Source organism: Pezoporus wallicus, unplaced genomic scaffold (assembly GCF_028554395.1).
Source record: "Pezoporus wallicus isolate ANWC-B61680 ecotype Strahan unplaced genomic scaffold, APGP_CSIRO_Pwel_v1 contig_5787, whole genome shotgun sequence".
Taxonomy (NCBI): domain Eukaryota; kingdom Metazoa; phylum Chordata; class Aves; order Psittaciformes; family Psittacidae; genus Pezoporus; species Pezoporus wallicus.
Genome location: NW_026637253.1, coordinates 1,727,864 through 1,747,760, shown reverse-complemented (window position 1 = coordinate 1,747,760; position 19,897 = coordinate 1,727,864). Strand labels below are relative to the sequence as shown.

Below are 19,897 nucleotides of genomic sequence, written 5' to 3'. Positions count from 1 at the left end.
CCAACACATATACTACTGTCAAAATGTTAACTGCAACATGAAGAAAAGCTTCTCGTTTATCTGAAGGCTGCTCATGCTATAAGCTTCCACATGAGGTATCTGGAGAAGGAGGAGGAACTCCCTCCAACATACGATCTTGGTGGTTGCTCTATCTTTATGCAACATACCAAGAAAATTACTTTGATAAGAATTTGAACACAAACCCAAGGCAGAAAAAAATTTGTTTACTTTTTCAGTTCTCAGCTGTTTGAAAGACTTGAGTAAACTTTGTGCTATGTGAAAGGATTAGAGGTTAAAACCAAGAATATAATTGTTGATTCTGCTTTACAGCAGTGCTTGCAAAAGTAGTAAGTTTTCTGAAATAAGCACTGCTGCATTATGAAGAACCTTGAATTCATAGCCTGCAGGCCTTGAAATTGTAAACTTAAAGGCTGTGACAATATTTTTTTGATACAAATGTGATCTGAGAATGTAAAATAAAATGTTTGAAAAGATTATTGGACAAATATCTTAATTATATGAAAACCAGAATTTATTATGCAACCCATCTGGAGGGTTGCCTCCCTCATTCTTTTTCAAGCTTGTATTTTAGCATATGTTGGCATTCAACAGGTAAATGTTTGAAAAAAAAAAAAAGTAATGTATCACATATGAACCCAGCATAGTGGAACAGTTGTGTTTAGCTATTTTTGTAAGAAAAAAAATCGTGAAAAGTAAATTCCTTGGTCACAGTGTATTCTGGTGCTGCACAGATAAGCTGAATAATTCCTACCTTGCACTGTCTTTCTTTTTATCACCCTGAGATTGGGAAATAGCAAGTGACAAGTACCTACAATGTGTTAGCTCTTATTTTATGCTGAAAGAAAACAATTGGAATCACTAATATGTTTTGGAGTAAATTTCTGAAGTATGCAATGTGAAGTCAAACTATGATAATCTAGTGTGTTACAGTGATGTCAAAATTGTCTGTAATTCCTCCGGTTAACTGAGATTAGCTAGATCAGCAAAGGACTTCCTAGTGATTGTGCCTGTTAAAGCCTGTAATCCTTAATCATTAAATATCTTTAGGAAATAGATCAAAATAAACTATAAGCAGACTTCTGCATATAATGATAAATATCTTGCAGCAGTTGTGCAAGTAGTATCTTTGTATTACCCCTCAGTTAAAACACTTTGTTTTTGAATGCTAGTTGAATAACACAAAGATGCTTTTGAATGAGCCTTCAGCAGGTTTTTGTTTTGTTTTGTTGTTTTTGTTTTTTTTTTTTTAATGTCTCTGCTACACCACTTTGGTATGCTAAAGGTATTCTCTTTTTCAATTTCATGTGTTCCCCTCCTTCCTTACGCGATATGGTTGAAAATTACAGCATGATTATTACGGAATTTGCTTGGGATGTTGATACTTGTTTTGCAGCATTTTGTAAAGCAGAGAACAGCATCAGTAGAAGACAAGTTATCCTGGTTGTTAGGATCCTTCAAGGGAGATAAAAATTCATAAGTCATTTGGAGAAGTCATGTTGCGGCCTGTGGTTTTGTGAGCTATTCCTGCCATTTATTCTGTCGTGTTTGTCCTGTTGCACACATAGCATATTGGGAAGTGACGGGGGCGGGGGCGGCTCCTTTCTCTTCCCCCAGGTTTTAGTCTTGATTGGTTGCATAGTTTGGTTCTGCATGCAACAGGAGGTGTTGTAGCAGCTGGAAGGAAGAGGGATGTCTGGGAGAGATACTTTACACAGCAGGACCAGCTTGAACTGATGAAAATATGTTTATGAATCTGTGCCTTGATGTCATATGTTCTGGTTGAGTGCCCAGCTCTACAGTTGCTGGCTGTGAGAGGGGACTGTATTGACTTTCTTAACACTTCCTTATGTAAAGTTTTGTGACTTTATATAGCTTGACTTTGTTTGGGTGAAGGGATAAAGGGGGACACTGCCCCATGCACCTGACCATTGCATGTTATCTTGAATGTGTGGATAAAATCCATGCTTTTGATGACAGATTTTCACTGAGAGGAAGTTCATCTTGTTGTATTTCTAAACCTGTCTGAACCTATCTAAAAGTTACTGTTTCGTGCTTTTAGTCTGAAAATAGCATAGCTAGAGAATCAGACATCTTGAAGATTATTTACAGTTGCTATCATACACCCACCTGCCATACACACACACCATGAATGTATGAGTGCGGTGGTACGTGTGTTTTCTTTCTTCTGGGTCCAAATGTAAAATCTGATGTATTTTAAACGTTAGCTTGAGTTGGCTTAAGATAAAATTGTTGTGTGTAACTATATGTAATGTATTATTTTTAACAGCTCGCTTTTACACGAGATGGACTATGTGGCTTGTGGAATGAAATGGTAAAAGATGGGGAGATTGTATATCCTGGAACAGAGTTAACACAAAGTGGCGAACTACCTCCAAGAAAAGGTGTGGATTTTAAAATTATTTTTTCTTTGTTCATTTTTTTTTTTTTTGCATTGTAATGGTGAAAATGGAATTCAAATTTCATGCTGTCACAAAACTTTGGTGTATTGTCACCTATCTATACAATTTGCAGGTGTTTGTGTCTTGAATTCAATACAATTGAAACTGGTTTCTTAAAGGTGTGCAGAAGGGTAATGTCTGAACCTTCAAATGAAGGCTTAAAGGCAGGCTTAAATTTGTTCCAGCCTTTTGAAATTAAACTTCATAACTAGGCAGGTTGAGAGAGGCTTGGCAGTGTCCTTTTGTTTGGTATGGTTGGTGTGTATACAGTTGAAGCCTTTGTTTAAAGGAAATGGACTGAGGAATGGGATAGAGTAGATACTGCTATTTCTAATTTTGTTTACTGTCTTCATAAAGTAACTAAAAGGTCAGCTGAAAAAACTCTCCACAGTCTCTCTCAGAGTGTAGTAGGGTTTTTTTGGGTTTCTTTTTTTTTTTTTTTTTTTTTACTTGAGAGCAGCTCAAACACTACCAGTCCTGCAAATGTGAGATTAATGCATCTGTTCAGAGAGGTTACTTTGATGAAGGTGGATTTTGTTTCATGATGGGCTATGCCAACATGAAACAATTCTGCTCTTGCATTTTTTCTTTCTTCCTATTGTGGTGCTTTTTTGACTCCTTATTAAACAGGGAGTTAAACTGGTGAAAAAAGGAAAAAGGTTTGTTTCCTAACCTGGCTGAAGTGGGCTCACCAAATGGTCAGATAAATTTTGTCAGTAATTTATGTGGCCCCCAAATAAATGAGGCTCTGTCTAGGAGAAGTGTAGAAATACTGCCCTAAGCAGTGAACTGTTATTTCAGCTTCTGTTACTTCCTGAACTGTACTGCTGGATAGGCATGATATTTCAAACCAGTAATGCTCAATTCCTTGTGGAGAGAATTTTTTTTTTTTTGTACCTGTGGTTAGTCTTCCTTAAAATCTGGGGTGGAAGGGAAGTCTTTTTGACTAGAGGAAGTTACTTCTACAGGAAAGAAGCTATAATAAATAGTTGAGAGGAAAGTGAATTATATGTTATTTTGATGAAGAATATAAGCTTTGTAGGTTATGAGTGGCTGCATGCTGCAGTAAGGACAAGGATTATGCTTCTAACTGTTTTGGAGTTAAACTTTCTTGTTTTGTCCTGCTGCTGCTGGTCCTTTTGAATATTGTTGCTGACACAGAACAAAAATATTGCTGATCTTATCAGAAAGGTTACTTCAATAGCTACTCATGAAATGAGTGGAGGTAGTGTAATATTTTTCTCTTAGCGTTAGCTAGCTTTATGGATCTTACTGGAAGGTGTCATACACTTGATGCAATGAAGGGAAGGGTTATCCCCTAAATGAAGTGTGGGAAATGCTTTCCCATTCACTGACAGCTCATGAGAAAGGCGTTGTGATGGTCATGGTGTAATGATTCAACACACTCTGCAAAAAGATAACAAACATCTGTAATAATATTTTGCTTTACAAAGAAAATTGCTGCAGTTTCCTTTTTTTTTTTTTTTTGTTGTCAGATACTTACACATTGTATTTAGAGTTGTAGCTGTGCTGATATTTGACAGAAAACTATTCTTCCAATATCTTTGTAGCTAAGTAGCCACGGATAATTGGGATTTTTGTTAGTTATGATGCTATAGTGCTGTCAGAGATTCTGCAAGTCAGTCATCTGTGACTTCACGTTCATCCACACTTGGGACTGAATAATGATGTGAATTTTTTGTTTTTAAATGCTGGATGTATGTGTGTACACATGACTTCTAAGGATCAAAAAGGTATAAAGTGTAAAAGCCTGTAGGGTGCTACTGCTTTTCCATAGAAATAAAGCATCAGTGGTACAAGCTGTGATGAGGCTTTCAAAAGCTTTCTGATGTCCGTGGTGGTGGTATTTTGTAAATATTAAAGTTTTTTGTTTGTTTGTTTTGTTAAAGGAAGACTGCTACTTACTGTTTCCAGTAGTGTACTGTGGTGTATTGACCTTAGCCAGCTGCCTACCCAGCTTCTCACTCGCAGTCCCTCCTCAACAGGAAAAAGGGAGAAAATGAAATGGAAAAGCTTGTGCGTCAAGATAAAGCCAGGGAGATCACTTACCAGTCACTGTCATGGTCAAAATGGACTTGACTTTTGGCTATTTTTGGTCAGTGTTGATTAGGTTGTGAATTTGTTTTAGATGGGCAGTAGTGAATCATGGAACCAGAAAAATTGGTGGTCAGTTCGCACATTTGAATATGCAGCTCAAATTGAGTTTCATGAAATTAAAATCTAGAGTATTTCAGTTTGCTTCGTTGGTAGTTTTTTTCATAAATGATCTACAAATGTAATTCAAGAGGAGAGGGAAAAGTATATATAAGTAATGAAATGTATATAACCTACAGTGCTTTTATATCAAAAGCAATCTGTTTTAATCTCAACATTGAGATTTTGCCACTAAATTGACTAATTTGGAGATAAATAAGAGAGGTTGCTGTAAGTATTCCTTTTTATTCAGTCTCTTTTCAGAAGTTTTAATTTATGTCCATCCACCGTGACTGCTTTTCTTCAGTAGTGCTCTAGCTCTCTGTTGGTACTGACTGCACTGCTCACAAGAGGTACTTCATTCTTTCACTGGATATCAGCAGTGGCAATAGGCTGGAAGAACATGCTGTTGATAGCGAAAAACGTTCCTTTTCTCTCTATGAAAAATATGCAAATACCGTATTTTTTGTCACCTGTTAGCGAGAATGTTTGGTTAGGGGTAACCTCTTTTTTTTTTCTTTGTGGCACTTGCAGAAAAACATGTTGATAAATGCGTTCAGCAGAACGTGTTTGCGTGTTTCCAAGTATCAGCTGAGGACATAACTGTGACAGTAGTGATGTCCAAATACAGGTGCACTTGCAGCATGGCATATGATTAAAAGATAATCAGGCTGCCTTCAGAATGTTTGGATGAGATTATTGTCTTGTATACTGGAAGCTATGTACTGAAAATAGTGAAGTATTAAATACTGTTATTTTTACTATATTTTTAAGTTACTGAACCATTACTGTAAATAGAAAATCATCAGCTTCATGCCTCTATCCTGCCTTTGTTAAACGCTTTGGGCTTCCTCTTCTGTTCACCGTTTCCTGAAAGCTCAACCTTTGTCAGCCTAGTGCTGTTGAATCCACAAACCTCATTCCATGTTGCACCTGCAGGTAACAAAGTCCAAATGCCACAAGCAATTCCAGAGAGGCTGACAGAAACTAAATGTTTATGATAAGAGTAACAGTAACAGCATGTGAGAATTGGTTATGTTGGTTACTGTTCAGAGCACGTATGCTTGTTGTAGCAAGCAGGCATATAGGCAAAGCTCTGCTTTGAGCCTCCTTTTTCTTTTGAGAGAGAACTTGTTAGAAGTGAGAAGTGTGTCGTTTAGCTCCCTCTTTTCTGCTTCCCCAATCCATGAATATTGGCTATATCCAGTGGCTCAAGCATTCAGTACTCAGCTGTGGGTTATCCTACTCTGTATAGGACAGAGAGGAGTCCTAGTGCATCCCCCTTGGACAGTTTAACTTCATAAGTATAAAATGTTGTATTGCATATTCAACAGATAATTTAAAGAATGCATTTTAAAATACAGTATACCAGGGAAGAAAAGAAACTTTATTTCCGATTAGTGTTAGGAAATTAGAATCTTCTGTCATCTGGACTTCTATACCTGGAAGCCATGGATAAACATGGCTTGCAAATGGTTAGGCATGCGTCCTTCCTTTACAAATAACTATCAGTTGAAGTTTGTATATGTGTGTATATATATTATATATATGTATAGAATATATTTATTTTATATATATATATGTAAAAGCAAAGTTCTCTGACAGAAAACAGCTTACTGTTTTGTGCTGCAGCTGAAATACTTCCTGGATCTGGAGCTACCAAATACAATTTGGGAGCGGTTGTAAAATACAGGCCTTTCCAAAAGCACACACTGTGTAACTTTTTGCCTTGTTCATGGCAACATCTACTGGGAAACTGTTGCAGGCTTTTTCTTTCTACTGAGGGATTCCTAGCTGTATCAGTTCATTGGCATTTAAAAGCAGCACAAGATATTACTGTAGCAGGTGTGGGAGGCAACTATGTGGTGTCAGTTATTTTTTAAATTGAGTATGAAATGTAAGTTCCACCTTCAGTTGCTTCCTTTTTATCCTCTTGTTTATATTGGATTAGGCTATTGCTGTGCAAGATAGAGCACACTTGGAGAGCTATTGTGCTTTGGTTTGGGAGCTAACTTCTAACTGAGAATGATTACTTCAGTTGCTCTGTTTTGCCTGGCTAAGCATACCTACCTCTGCTTGGAGGTTTAAGGTTCTAAGCCAGAGCATAGTTAAAGAAAGTTCTTTAAGGGAAATGTTACATGGTTATTTTTCCCCACCCCAACATTCAGGCTTCAGTCTAAGAAAAATGAATTTAAAACAGGTTGGCACACGGTAGCATGTTCTTGTGTGAATTGTTTTGAAAACTGTCTTATTGCTAGTTATTTTGGCCTATGCTGGCTTCAGTCAAGATGTCTTCCCCCTGCCTCTCTTTCAGAAAAATCTTTGGAGTTCCCTTTTTAAAAATCCCTTTCATTAAGTGTAACTGAGCTTCCACAAATGTGATGCCTGTGTTGCTGCTTTCCATCTAGAGAGCTACAAACTTTGTCCCTTACAGAGCAAGTGTTTGGCTTTTTGCAAGTATAGTGAAAAGTCTTTGTGGAACAATTTGACATGGGTTTTTAATGTGTTTTTTTTTTTTTACATCAGCTCCTTCTTGCTTTTCCTCTCATTGCTTCTCTTTTCTGTTCATACAGACCATGAAGAAAAGAAAATCCTCCTTGTGGATTTGCATGACAAGGTTGTTTTTATACAAGTTCCCACCTGGATTGGGACCTTCTTTACTAGGCCTGAGGAGCTGGCAAAATGATTTAGTTTGTAGCCCTTTGTTACCCTTTGCTGAGGATCTGTTAAAAAATGTAACAGGCTCTCTTACAGCTGCCTGTGAAATGCGGTGTCTTGGCCCAACAGCCTTCACCCGCTAAGTTAAATCCCAGACCTTGCAGAGTGTGTCTCTAGATGTGTGGGTGAGTGGAGAAACAGTGAGATTACTGTGAGAATATTCTGAACTACTGAGGCTAAGCAGGGTCCTTAGCCACTGATTTAACTCTATAATGGAATCTGTGCCTTTAATATTGTTTGCTTGTGACTTGGAATAGAAACAGCTAGATTCAGTTGCACTTTGTAGATGTGTTGTCATACTGATGACTGCTGCACTACTGGCTGTTACTTGGCATTTGAGAGAAATGGTTATGCTCTCTCTGTGATTGCCATGACCAGTGACTTTGCTATCCCTTCTGTAACCCATAGTCTTAGCTGCAGCATGCATGCTGCGGTTATGTCTTCTTTTTTACCCTGTTCTCCCTCAGTTTTCATCTGCCACCTCCTGGGCAGTAGTGTGCGTTATAGGTTAGGAAACATTGGCTTTAATTTAAAACTTGTAAAGTTAAGGCACGTTAAAAAGGTTTATTTTGAGAGGTGCTATTGTCTACAGTCTGACAAATTTTTAACAAAGAGGCAATCACTGATCTGGTTACAACCAGATTAGGCAGTCATTTTTTTTTTCTTTTTTTTCAGGCCAGATGGAAAGAATAGTTTAATGTTTTTGTACATTGTTGTATTTGTTTGGTTTGAGGCAATAAGAGCCTTTTGATCTCCAAGTGGGGTCATGGTGAGTCATGTGTGCTGGGTCTGGCAACAGCTGTAAACCTCTTGGTTATTATTGTCTTCTGAAATATGCTGGTACAAATGTGTGTGTTTTGGGTGGGTGGGGTGGGACAGGAAAAAAAGACAAAATTCTAATGCACATTTGTTTTCTTGTGGCTGGGAAATTTTGTGTGTGTGCGTGTGTAGGTCTCTGTAGACTAGACTTGCAGATAGGAATAGAGTACCAGTCATTTTTACAAGCCTGTTGGAAATGGATCTAAACTCTTCATGGGCAAGTTGCAAATGAGAAATTTTTGGGGATATTTTTAGAAAAGAAGATCAAGGTGAGGAAAGGAGTTTCCATGTTGGCCCTTAATTGCAAGGCAGTCTTGTGCATTGAGCTGATGGGAGGTATGGTTATGGAGATCCATATCCCCAGTATGAATAAGGAGAGACTTCCAGCTGTGTAGTTCTACTGTGCTTAGAAAATTGGGACTTTTCATGCAGCCCTTGATTACAGAGATAAGTGACTGTGTGTTCTCTCTCTTTATGATAGTAATCTCAAAAATGTTGAAATGATCTTTTGTTGGTTGGGCAGAAAGTGATGGTATTATTTTCTTTACTTGCTGATAATGTTACAGATGTTGAAACTGTTGTAATAAGATGTTAGATAATGTTACAGATATTGAAATATGGCTGCATAAAATTAGTGTAAATGTCAGTATATAGCTCCTTGTTTTTGAAATTAAGGCAGTTGCCATCTTTTTCTGTGTTGGAAATGGAATATGAAAACAAAGAGTGCAGAAATGCAGATAAGTTGAGAACAAAATCTTACTTAAAGTTCATCCTTTGAAAGTGCATCCTTTGTGACACTGTGTATTGCAAATCCTTTGCAAATCTTCCATGATGATATTGATATTAAACGTTCATCCTCCCTTGGAGGTTACAGCAGTGACTTCTGGATTATAAGGTCACTGTCTTATGAAACGTAACATGAGGCCTAGCACCTTTGACAGTTAACATGGTAAAATACTACTTCTCCACACCCTGTACTCGTAATGATAGACAATATTGCTGTAAACTTGTGGGCCGAATGTTTCACCTGTACATTTCTAACCTACAACTAAATTCAAGGAGGAACTAGCTTAACTGGTCTTTTTTCTTTTTTTTTTTTTCTTTCTTTTTCTCTTTAGATGATAGTACTGAATGCCAAACTGCATCAAAGAAAGAAGAGCAAAATGACAAAGAAAAGAAAGATGAAGAAGAGGCTCCACTGCCCACTTACAGGGCCAAATCAATTGTTGAGAGTTGGGTTTGGGGCAAACAACCAGGTATTGCAGTTGTTTCAGTTATTCTCACTGAAGCACTATGTATTCTATATAGATCACTACTTTTGTATCATCAAGAAGTAACTGGGTCACGTATACTTGCTGACAGATGCATCTGTTAGTGGAGTAAGTTGGATAAGTAGTTAACTGTGATTGAAGTTAAACATTTACTGTAATTACTTTCAGATTTCATTAGGCTTATGACTTGAGTCAATTTCTACCTTTCATCCTGCTTGAAGGAATGGTACACTGATTTGGAACAAATGCAGTCATATGGTGAGATGTTATGATGTCTTCAGAATATTTCTTTTCAGTTGCTGAGACTAAATTGCTTAGTTTCTGAAGCCTGAATTTTCTGCAAGCAGTAAAGGTTTAATAGGTGATAGATCTTTTTGATTTCATGGTCTGGTAGCTTAGTTTGAGTGAATCATGGGAGGAAGGTTAAAATGGTTAATTCAATTAACTGTTTGTACTGACCTTTGCTGACAGTAGTATCATGTGTGATGGCAGTGGAAAAATGGTTTGTGTTCATGTCTTCATATCTATGAAATACTGATTTTGATACTGAAGCCAGTTGAAGTTCATGACTGTTTATTACTGCAGAGCAGCAATTCATTGTCTGCCATTGTCCGTGTTAGAAATAGCAGAGAAGCTTCACTTCAGTGGTTTGTTTTACAGTTCTGGTGCATGACATTGCTCTATTCAGCTGTTGGCATGTGCAAACTTTGGAGACATCAGTTGTGCCCCTTTTCCTTTCCCTTCACCCAGAACCTCTTGAAGATCCCTGGAAAAAGTATTGTCTCTTCAGTGCCAGAATCTGCGTCTGTGTAGCCCCTTTTGCTAGGGAAGCTGTTTGTATCTGTTGAGCCACAGGTCAGCTGTCAGTCTTCTGTCCTCTGCTCTGTGCCAGCCAGCTTGCTCCCTTTTCTTAAGGACAGGAGGACAGATGGGCTTGCTGTCACTCTAGACAGAATTTTGCAGCGTAGGAAGAATGAAAAGAATTGCCATTACAGTGGCAGGAGGAGTGAGAATTGAATATGTTGAAGAGATGTAAGCTGAAGGTCACTTTGTTTTGTGTTTTTATTCAGTGTTTGTTGCTGAAGAGTAAAATAAATCTAACAAATATAAATCTAAATGGTGAGTATCTTACCAAATTTCTTCCAGCTGACCAAGATGCTGGGGACAGGAGCTGGCTTTTAAGCTCACCCTTCAATTATTTCTTAAAAATTGAAAAAACAGTTGTTTAAAAAAAAAAAAGGATGTATGTGTGTTTGAAGTTTTCAAAAGAAATAACTTATTCCCTTGTGTTTATTTTTAATGCCTATATATAGTGTGGTTTATTAGTGCACAAATAGATAATTATTATAGAAATAACTTATAAAGACTTTGTCTAATAGATTTGTATTCCTTGGTCCTCATTACCATTTCTTCTTGAAGTTTGCATCACCTAGCTGTGACATATGAATCCTTAACACTATGAACACACAGTTTATTTATAGAAATGTTACAGGTATCTTTTGTACATGATTGTAAGTAACTTTTGTATTTGTCAGAGAGATGGCTAACAGTTGCTATTGAGCCACTTTAGCTTTTGTGGCTTGGTAATTAATTAAAGATAAATACAGGTAATCAATTTGGATACTTCACATGTTTCATAATATGTGGAAAACAGTTTTAAGCTTTTCTTTTGTCATCCTACATAAAAATAAAATGAACCTTTGAACATTTGCCTGTCAAAAGCAGGAAGGAAATTTTGAAAAGAATTGTTTCTTAAATATATTGCTGCTGATCAAGTAAGAATTAAAGACTTACTCTGTTTTCATTAGTGTTTTACATATCTTTACAAGTAAGGTATAATTTGGAGTTATTTTATAAAAAGAACTGAAGAGGTGTCTGAAGTCTGTGCTTCAGGTCAATTCCCTGAACTTTTTCTACAGTTTTAATGATTTACAGTCTTACATTGTGAGATTAGTGTGTAGATATTAGACAGTATGTATTTATGTTTTAGAAGTGCTGCAATACAATCTTACTTTGCCAAGAAGTGTGGAGGACCATGCTCTTGAACTTCAGCAGGCTAATCCAGGTCAGTGGGTCTTGTGACATCCCTACCCCATGAGGGCTGAGAGATTTTGAGATCACACACAAAAACCTGTTCATGAAATTGTTGAATTGTGCTGTGAAGCAGTACTTTTTGTCCCCCTTCCTGAGCCCTGTGCTTGTTTTTTGTCATCCTGGCAGGGGAGGAAAATGCTTTCCTTTAATTCTGATTTATGCTGAGATCACTGCTCTGCCATAACAGAGCAAAGGGGTCATAGTTTTTTTTGGGTTGTTTTTTTTTTTGAATGGTCTTAGGCCAAGTGCTGTAGAATTGCGTTAAGTAGTAATAAATACACTGGTAAGTTATTATATGGCTTTCAGTTGGTTTTCCTTTTTTCTTGCATCTTAGTGTTCATCCATTTCTTATTCAGCTCTTAACCGTCAGCGTTGAACTATTCAGGCATTATTTTTGACATTAATGGTGCTTTAAAACATCTTCCCCTATCCTGTTCCTGCCAAATTATGTGCTCATTAGCCATTTCTTCTGATTCTTCACAAAAATTTTGGTTTACTACTTTCAGCAGTTTTCTTTTCTGAAAATGTTTGGCTTTAGCATCTTACATGATCTTGAGAGAAGTCTGGGTATTCAACCATGGATATGGGGAGACGAGAAGAAGAGGAAACTCCTAAAGCAGTTGTACAAAATGTACAGAAAATAGAGCAGTACTTAACTTGCATTTCTTAGTCATCATATGCTTAAGGTTGGCTCTATTGAGTCAAACCAAAAGTCTAACCCACATTGCTGTTGCTGTCGGGAATGTCTTGACTGCAACAGCATAAATAGCAGTAGACAAGTGGATAGTTGCGTTCTGTGTTTATGATACATTATTTGTAGCATATAGACTTGAGCCAGAGGTGGTGGTATGGGGGAATAAGAATGTGCACTTAGATCCCCTCCCTTTTTATTTTGCTGAAGCATATGTGTGCTTAGCGTTAACTTAACAGGCTTTAATAATTTCTGATGTTGATTTTTTTTTTCCATTAATTTGTCTAGTCCCTTTTTAAACTTGCTAAATTTTAGCATCCACAGATGTATGTAGCAAGGAGCTTTGTAATTCACCTGCTTGTTACGTGAATATTATCTCCTCCTAGTCCTTGACTTGATATTGGCATCTGTTGGTTTCACCTAATGCTCTGTTCTTATGCTGGAAGAGGCACTGAGTGCTTGTTCCATACTTGTCTTCCCCAGCACCGGTGGGGTGGTTTTTTTGTGTTTTAAGAATTCTGTCATAATCAGCTCCCAGTTGTGTCTTTTCCTCACTGAAAATCTTACCTCATTAAACTTCTTTGCATACAGAAGGTTTTGTAAACACTTGTTTCTTCTCCCCCCCCTGTTTTCTGCCAGGGAAGGTAAGGTGGGCTGGGAACTAGTGGTTACACAATTGAAAGCAGTGCAAAAGTCTGGTTTTAATATCCTTTATGGTGACATTTCCTATTTTAATAAAATTTCTTGATCAATACTTTTAAAATATAGTTTTGGAAGGGCTAATAAGAGAATGGTTTAGTCAAAGGATGCCCTCTGTTTTGCATTTTCCTTCTCAGAACTCCTTCATCCCTGTGTTTTTCTTTTACTTTCTTGCCACTTGGAACAGATTTTAACTCGCCTCTTACCCTGCCCCCAACTTGAAAGCTGTTGTCCAGCTCCAAGTATCTGTTTGGCTGCTGTTTATGTTCTTAAGAGGTATGTGTATGTGTGTATTTTTACACACAAACACGGGTCTCCTTTCTTGTTATTTCTTTCTATGCATGGGTATTTGAGCATCAACTTAAGTATTGCTCATGATACAAAACTTAGAAAGTTAAGTACTCAGCCACATAGTGAGATGCATTCTGAATGTGCGTGTAACTATTCATTATTGCTCCTGCTGAATACTAATAAGGTGAGGTCTGCTGTTGCTCATCTTTTGAATAGGGGAGCAGACAGAAGGAAGCTGAAAGCTAAATGCCCTTTAGGAATTACATTCTCTGGGTTTAAAATAATTTTTGGATCATATTTAGCCTTGTTTCTGAAGAAAATTGTGTGTATGTGATTATATTTTTGCCTTTCCCTCTGACTTAAGAATCCAGTCATTCTGTGGCAATGGCTTTTGCAGGGTCATTAAACGACTGTTAAGGCAAGCCAATTTCATCCTCTGTCTACTCTATTTATGTACAGTGTCTATCTATGTACAGTGGAAATGACATGTAGTAGAAGGGGAAAGAAGAGACAAAATATAATAATCTCTAGGAAATTCGAGCACCTTAGTTATGCTGCTGGCAGGAATGTGTGCTCATTATAACAGTAGATTCTTGCCAAATTCTGTTTCTTATGTTTTTTGATTTTTGAAGTCTGAAATCTCCCCACACTGCAACATCCCTATTTGCTTTTAATAAAGCTTGTGACTCAACTGAAGTTCTTGAAACTTTTCAGTTTGGTACTGGCATTTTTAAGGCCCTTAATTTACCAGTTACAAGCCTGTGCTGTTCCCTGCAAGGGCTGATGGAATAAGTGTGAAGAAACCATTAAGTGTGGGCTAATTTTGGGTTTGTGTGGTTTTGTGGTTGTGTTTTTTTTTTTGTTTTTCAGCTGCTAAGTAAGACAGGAGCAAATGTGCTGTTGGACAGTCTACTTGTCTTAGACTCATGTCAGGTTGGTGTTCTGGCTGTGGCTGAGATGGTTTAAGAAGCTACTGTCTTCAGCTACTTGTTTTGTCCCCCAGTTTTGCTGGCTTACCTAAATAACATGTCACTTCTTTACTCTGTCAGATGACCTGGGTTAAACACTACTGGTATTTTTCCTTCTAATGCAGAGAACTTCTGGAAGGGTGAATTAAGAAGTGAAGACGTGTAGTTATTTTAGTTGCTGAGGGGAGGGAGAGATGTGATAAATTACAACAGAAGATGTTAAAACCCTTCCATATCTCTATTGCAGCCAGAAACATGTCTGACTGTAGTTGTCAATTAACAAGTATTCTGCTAATGTTAGTTTGAGAATTTAAACTTTTATGGTATGACTTCAGTGCTTACGTTCTAGGTATGGATTAAGTAAATAATCTGGCTCCACCCTTTGTAAAATAACTGACAAAGCAAAGCATTGCAAGGGATGGTTAGCACCAGGGCCTGGCATAGTGGCATATGAACAGTTTTGTGCAAAGGGTTCCCTGTAACCTTCTCAGATGAAATTTGAATCGTTACTATTAATAAGCTATTCTCTCAGAGTGTTTAGCTCATCGGTAGTGTTGTTCAGACTTGAGGGTTTATTGAAGTCAATTTCACTAGGTTGATTCCCAGATATATTTAAATCTTTCTAAAGATGAACTGAATTTTTGTAAAGATAATTTTACTTATGGAATAAGAGAAGATTTAAAGTGGGAAAATGTGTAGATACATCTCATTTAAAAATAGTATTTCTTTTAATAAATCAAGACAGTCCTTGGTTCAATTTTGGAACGTCCTGAGTTATAGGACTACTATAACTTGTTCCAGCCTTTACTGTGCTTTGCCTATAAGCTTTCTTTTACATTTTTGAAATACTAAAGAAGTATGTATAAAATATATGAGTGGAATAATTTAATTTTGGTGGAAAGCTTTCCTAAAGTTGTAGCCATTTGAGATAGTGAAGGCAAGGTGAGAAGGGGGAAAGAAAAGATTTTTATTATAACTAAATTCATTAAAATAAAGTTTGTGGTTCATGCAGGTTATTTTTATATGGTTTGAATCTTATAGACGGTAAATGATATTTTCCATTAGAAAAAATATTTTTGCATGCATTTGTTAAGAAAACAGTATATTGTAAGGAACAGTTCTTAATATTGCTAGTTTCTGAATATAAAAATTGTGATTTTTAGGGCCAGTCACTTGAAAATTGAGCTCTTTTTAGCCCTTTTTCCTCATAAAAAGTGGAGACAGTTTTGGTATTGTCTTAATTTGACTTTATTTGTTGATGGTGACTTGATTGACAGGAAAGCAAAGTAGCTTGCTTTTGAAATCATTTACTTTAGAAAGTGCTATTGTGAAGTTTTGTTTAGTTTAGTGAAGCATTCCATAGTTTGTGAAACTACAGATTTTTGTATTAAAACACAATTGAATCTTTGAGGTATTTGGAACCCACAATAATGTTAATTTTTTTTGTCAAATGAGCAAGTTGTCCTATCAGATCATTTGAGTATGGTGTTATCTTACAGGCTATCCTGTGTATGTTGCTGAAACTTTAGGAATTAATATTTAGGTGCTGCTATGAAACTGTTTTTTTTGGTTTGTTGTTTTTTTTTTTTTTTCCTGCAGAGACACAATATTGTGTGTGTGTAAGACGGCCAGCTTTCAACTGGTGCTGCATGGTGTGTGCACATTCTATGTGCTTCTGTAGGATTCTGTTTTCTAATTCTGTTTTCTAAGCAGTCAGAGTTCTTAACAGTGGTTTGTGTCACCTATTGTATCAGAAAGGTTGGAATGCTAATAGTGGCAGTCCTGTGGCTGATCCGAAGTGATTTGAATGTAGTTATAGACTTCTAGCGAAAGTTCCCTGTAAAGTAATTGCTGGAGAATCGTAGGTGGGCTCTGTCTGTCCCAAGTGTTTCTTTCTAGTAGTCCCCATAACGTGTTTAATAAGTGTGTTATTTTGAAATGAAGGACTTTTCCATCTAATTCTTCAACTCTCAGAAATAAATTTAGAGCATGTCCACATTTAGATTAGTTACCAGCTAGAAAGGGATGATGAATGCTGTGGCTCTGTGTTACCTTATAGACTGTGCTGAGTCTGGCACCTAGGGCTTGATTTCTTTAGCACCAAGTATAGACTCTCTCCCTCAAACATAAGTGTTAAATTGCCTTGTGTTTTTTTCCCCCCCCCACGATTTTTTCATTTTTTGTATAGATAGTGAAAAAATAGACCATAATGAATATGCAGAAGGAAATCACTTGCCAAAAAGAACAATGTTAAGAAAAGTCTCTTTGTAAAGCAGAAAGTATGATCATTTCTTACTTCATTGTATCCTCTTGGTACTTACAGGTTGATAGGGCTTTCGTGTTCAGGGAGGGAAGAAAAAAAACCCTGTTTTTTATCTCTTCTGTTGATTTGTTGGGAGTGATCATGAAACTGCCATGTCATGTCCTTGGTATGTTCTGCTATGATACCCTGAGGTACAAGATGTTTTTTTTTTTTTTGCATTTTTGCTTAGAAAGTAAAGGTTATGGCACACCTAAGATAAGAGCAGCAGCCTGAGAGCATGTAGTTTGTATTTTGTAGAAGCTTTTACTTTAGTATTCTGAGTAATGCTGACACTTCACAATTCAGCTTTTTCCCTCAAAATGGTGCTATTTAATGAAACAAAATTTTAGGTGGATCAACCTGGAGGTATACTGGAACTTCAGTTACTTCTTTCAAAAAATGTCACTCCTATGGGCTGAGATAAGAACAGTCAGTAACTAAGGTATAACACAAACCACTACTGCTACCACCACCAATAATAATGATAAAGGAAATAACAAGGGAAGAGAATACAACTGCTCACCACCCACCAACCGATAACCGGGTGGATCCGAGCAGTGATCTAGCCTTTGTGGGTAGCTGCCCCCAGTTTATACACTGGGCATGATGACATACCAAGTGCAAGGTCGTACACCTGGGTTGGAGCAAACCCAGGCACAGCTACAGGTTGGATAGAGAAGAGATTCAGAGCAGCCCTGTGAAGAAGGACTTAAGGGTGTTGGTCGATGAGAAACTTAACATGAGCTGGCTTCAGTGTGTGCTCACAGCCTAGGAAGGCAACCATATCCTGGGCTGCATCAAAAAGAGTGTGACCAGCAGGTGGAAGGAGGTGATCCTGCCCCTCTACTCCGCTCTCATGAGACCTCACTTGGAGTATTGTGTGCAGTTCTGGTGTCCTCAACATAAAAAGGACATGGAACTTTTGGAGCAAGTCAAGAGGAGGGCCACGAGGACGATCAGGGTACTGGAGCATCTCCTGTATGAAGATAGAAAGTTGGAGCTGTTCAGCCTGGAGAAGAGAAGGCTGTGTGGAGACCTCATAGCAGCCTTCCAGTATCTGACGAGGGCCTATAGGGATGCTGGGGAGGGACTCTTCATTAGAGACTGTAGTGACAGGACAAGGGGTAACAGGTTAAAACTTAAACAGGGGATGTTTAGATTGGATATAAGGAAGAAACTCTTTCTTGTTAGGGTGGTGGGTCACTGGAATGGGTTTCCCAGGGAAGTTGTGAATGCTCCGTCCATGGTGGTGCTCAAGGCCAGGTTGAACAGAGCCTTGGGTGAGATGGTTTAGTGTGAGGTGTCCCTGCCCACAGCAGGGGGTTTGGAACTAGATGATCTTAAGGTCATTTCCAGCCCTAACTATTCTATGATTCTATGATGTGCTGTGGTATGGAATACCCCTTTGGCTGGTTTGAGTCAGGTGTCCTGTCTCTGCTTCCTTCTGGTTTCCCCTCCTCCCTGGCAGAGCATGAGACTCAAAAAGTCCTTAGTCAGAGTAACCATTACTTAGCAAGAACTGAAGCAGTCATCCTTTAAACCTTCTGAGCAGACTTCTATGTGGCCATAATGTTAAGGGACATTATAAAAGCCAAATCAAACATGTTTTTGGCAAGCATCTGTTTTATTTATGGGTTACTTTACATTTTGATTTGAAGTAGCTGTATGTATGTAACTTGTTGATTTTTTGACTGTGCTATAGAGTTCTGTAGGGAATTTTGTAGGGCTTTTATACTAAGGACCTCATAGTTAGGTGGAAAGATGTAAATTGCCTCAGGGAAAATAATCTAACATATTATGAAATGGTGAAATGTGAATAGCAATGTGGAAAACAGGCTGGGGTGATGGCTGACAACAAACTAAGTGGCTGTGCAGTGCAATCCAGTGGCAGAGAAGGCCGTTTGAATTTTCTGCTGGGTATGCAGAGATGCGTTGCATAGTAGGGACAAAACTTTGAAACACTTAATAAAGGTAAAGTTGTTAGAGAGAATGTAAAAGTAACTGATTTCCAGACTTGTTTTAAAATCTGTATGTTGAGCTATTGACTGCTTTTTCTGGTTACTGAAGAATTAATTCTCTAGCGTTGGAATATAAGTCAGATCTTTTATTTGCTAATAGCATTTGCAAGCATCTTAAATTTATGACATTATTTGTTTCAGAAACTTAGCAGCTCTTGGCAATGATCCTAGAGCTTCTTAGAGTAGTTTTATAAGTTCTGAGCAACTTAAGATAATGTGTATCAGTGCAAAATGAAAGCATATCCTTGTGAGGACTTGCGAAGTTGTTGCCTGCACTTAAGAGAAGTCTGACTCCGAGGTTGGATGATGATAAGAATTTTTTTTTGAAACTCGTAAGTATTTCCTGTGACATTTTAATTGTAGACAAGAAATATGAGGGTTCTGATGTGTTTTGATTATAACCTTTGTGTAAACACTTGTTAAATGTGATTGTGATTATTAAATACTGTGGATTAGAAATGTGCACATTAAATATGGAAGCAGGGAGTTTCACTGGATTCTGAAGTTCAGACTTTTGGTTGGTTCGCAGTTTTCAATTTGTCTTGATTTTTTCATGATACTATATATAACAAAGATAAACACCCAGAAAATAATATCTGTCTTTGATTCTCAGATGTGAATGAGTTGAAGGAGTGCCTTCAGGTACTAGTGAAGGAACAACAAACTCTGGCCACACAAACAGCTACAACAGCTCTTTCAGCTATGAGAATAAAGCAGAGGCTGGTTATCCTGGAGCGATATTTCATTGCATTGAACAGAGCAGTTCTTCAGGAGAATGTCAAAGTTAAGTGGAAAAGCAGTAGTATTCCTCTGCCTTCTGCGGATAAGAAAAGGTAATGACACAAGCATGAACAAGTTAATACATTAAGGAAAGTTATAGAAAGGTTATCAACCTGTGTGTGAGAGCTTAATGTGATTTATTCCTCCTTGTGAAACATTAGCAGTAAAGAAACTCGTCTTATTTCTTAAGGTGGTTTTATGTGCTGTCACCTGCTGCATGGTTTTACTCTTCAGCTCATGCTCGCTTATAGTGTCTCTGTTCATACTAGTGTTTTTTTATTATAATACATCGCTGTAGATATTATTCTTTGAGCTATAAGTATACTTTTATTGAGGTATTACTTTTGTTCTACTCAAAAAGTATGGAGAGGCTTATTTCAGAAATGATGCTGATGGAGGTTACTTAGTTCTAATAACATTAATACATTTTTGTCAATATTCGTTCAATTAAGGCATATAATAAATTTAAAAATACAAATACATGAAAGTTGAGCATAGTTTTTGTTAGCTTGGGTGAGAGACTGTTTCAAGAGAACTAACTGAATAAGAAAT

The 19,897-nt window shown here is 37.4% G+C and overlaps 1 protein-coding gene across 7 annotated transcripts in view; it reads left to right on the top strand.

Annotated features, from left to right (window-relative positions):
- The window catches only part of HERC2 (HECT and RLD domain containing E3 ubiquitin protein ligase 2), a 107,298-nt gene that overhangs the window by 8,961 nt on the left and 78,440 nt on the right, over positions 1-19,897 (top strand). For 5 of the 7 annotated variants that reach the window (XM_057404474.1, XM_057404480.1, XM_057404475.1 and 2 more), the window contains exons 3-6: positions 2,309-2,423; positions 9,350-9,487; positions 11,493-11,567; positions 19,179-19,398. In XM_057404474.1, coding sequence (XP_057260457.1) covers positions 2,309-2,423; positions 9,350-9,487; positions 11,493-11,567; positions 19,179-19,398 — 548 coding nt within the window. The remainder of the gene's footprint in view (positions 1-2,308; positions 2,424-9,349; positions 9,488-11,492; positions 11,568-19,178; positions 19,399-19,897) is intronic. The other 2 variants (XM_057404478.1, XM_057404476.1) reach the window with 1 other exon arrangement.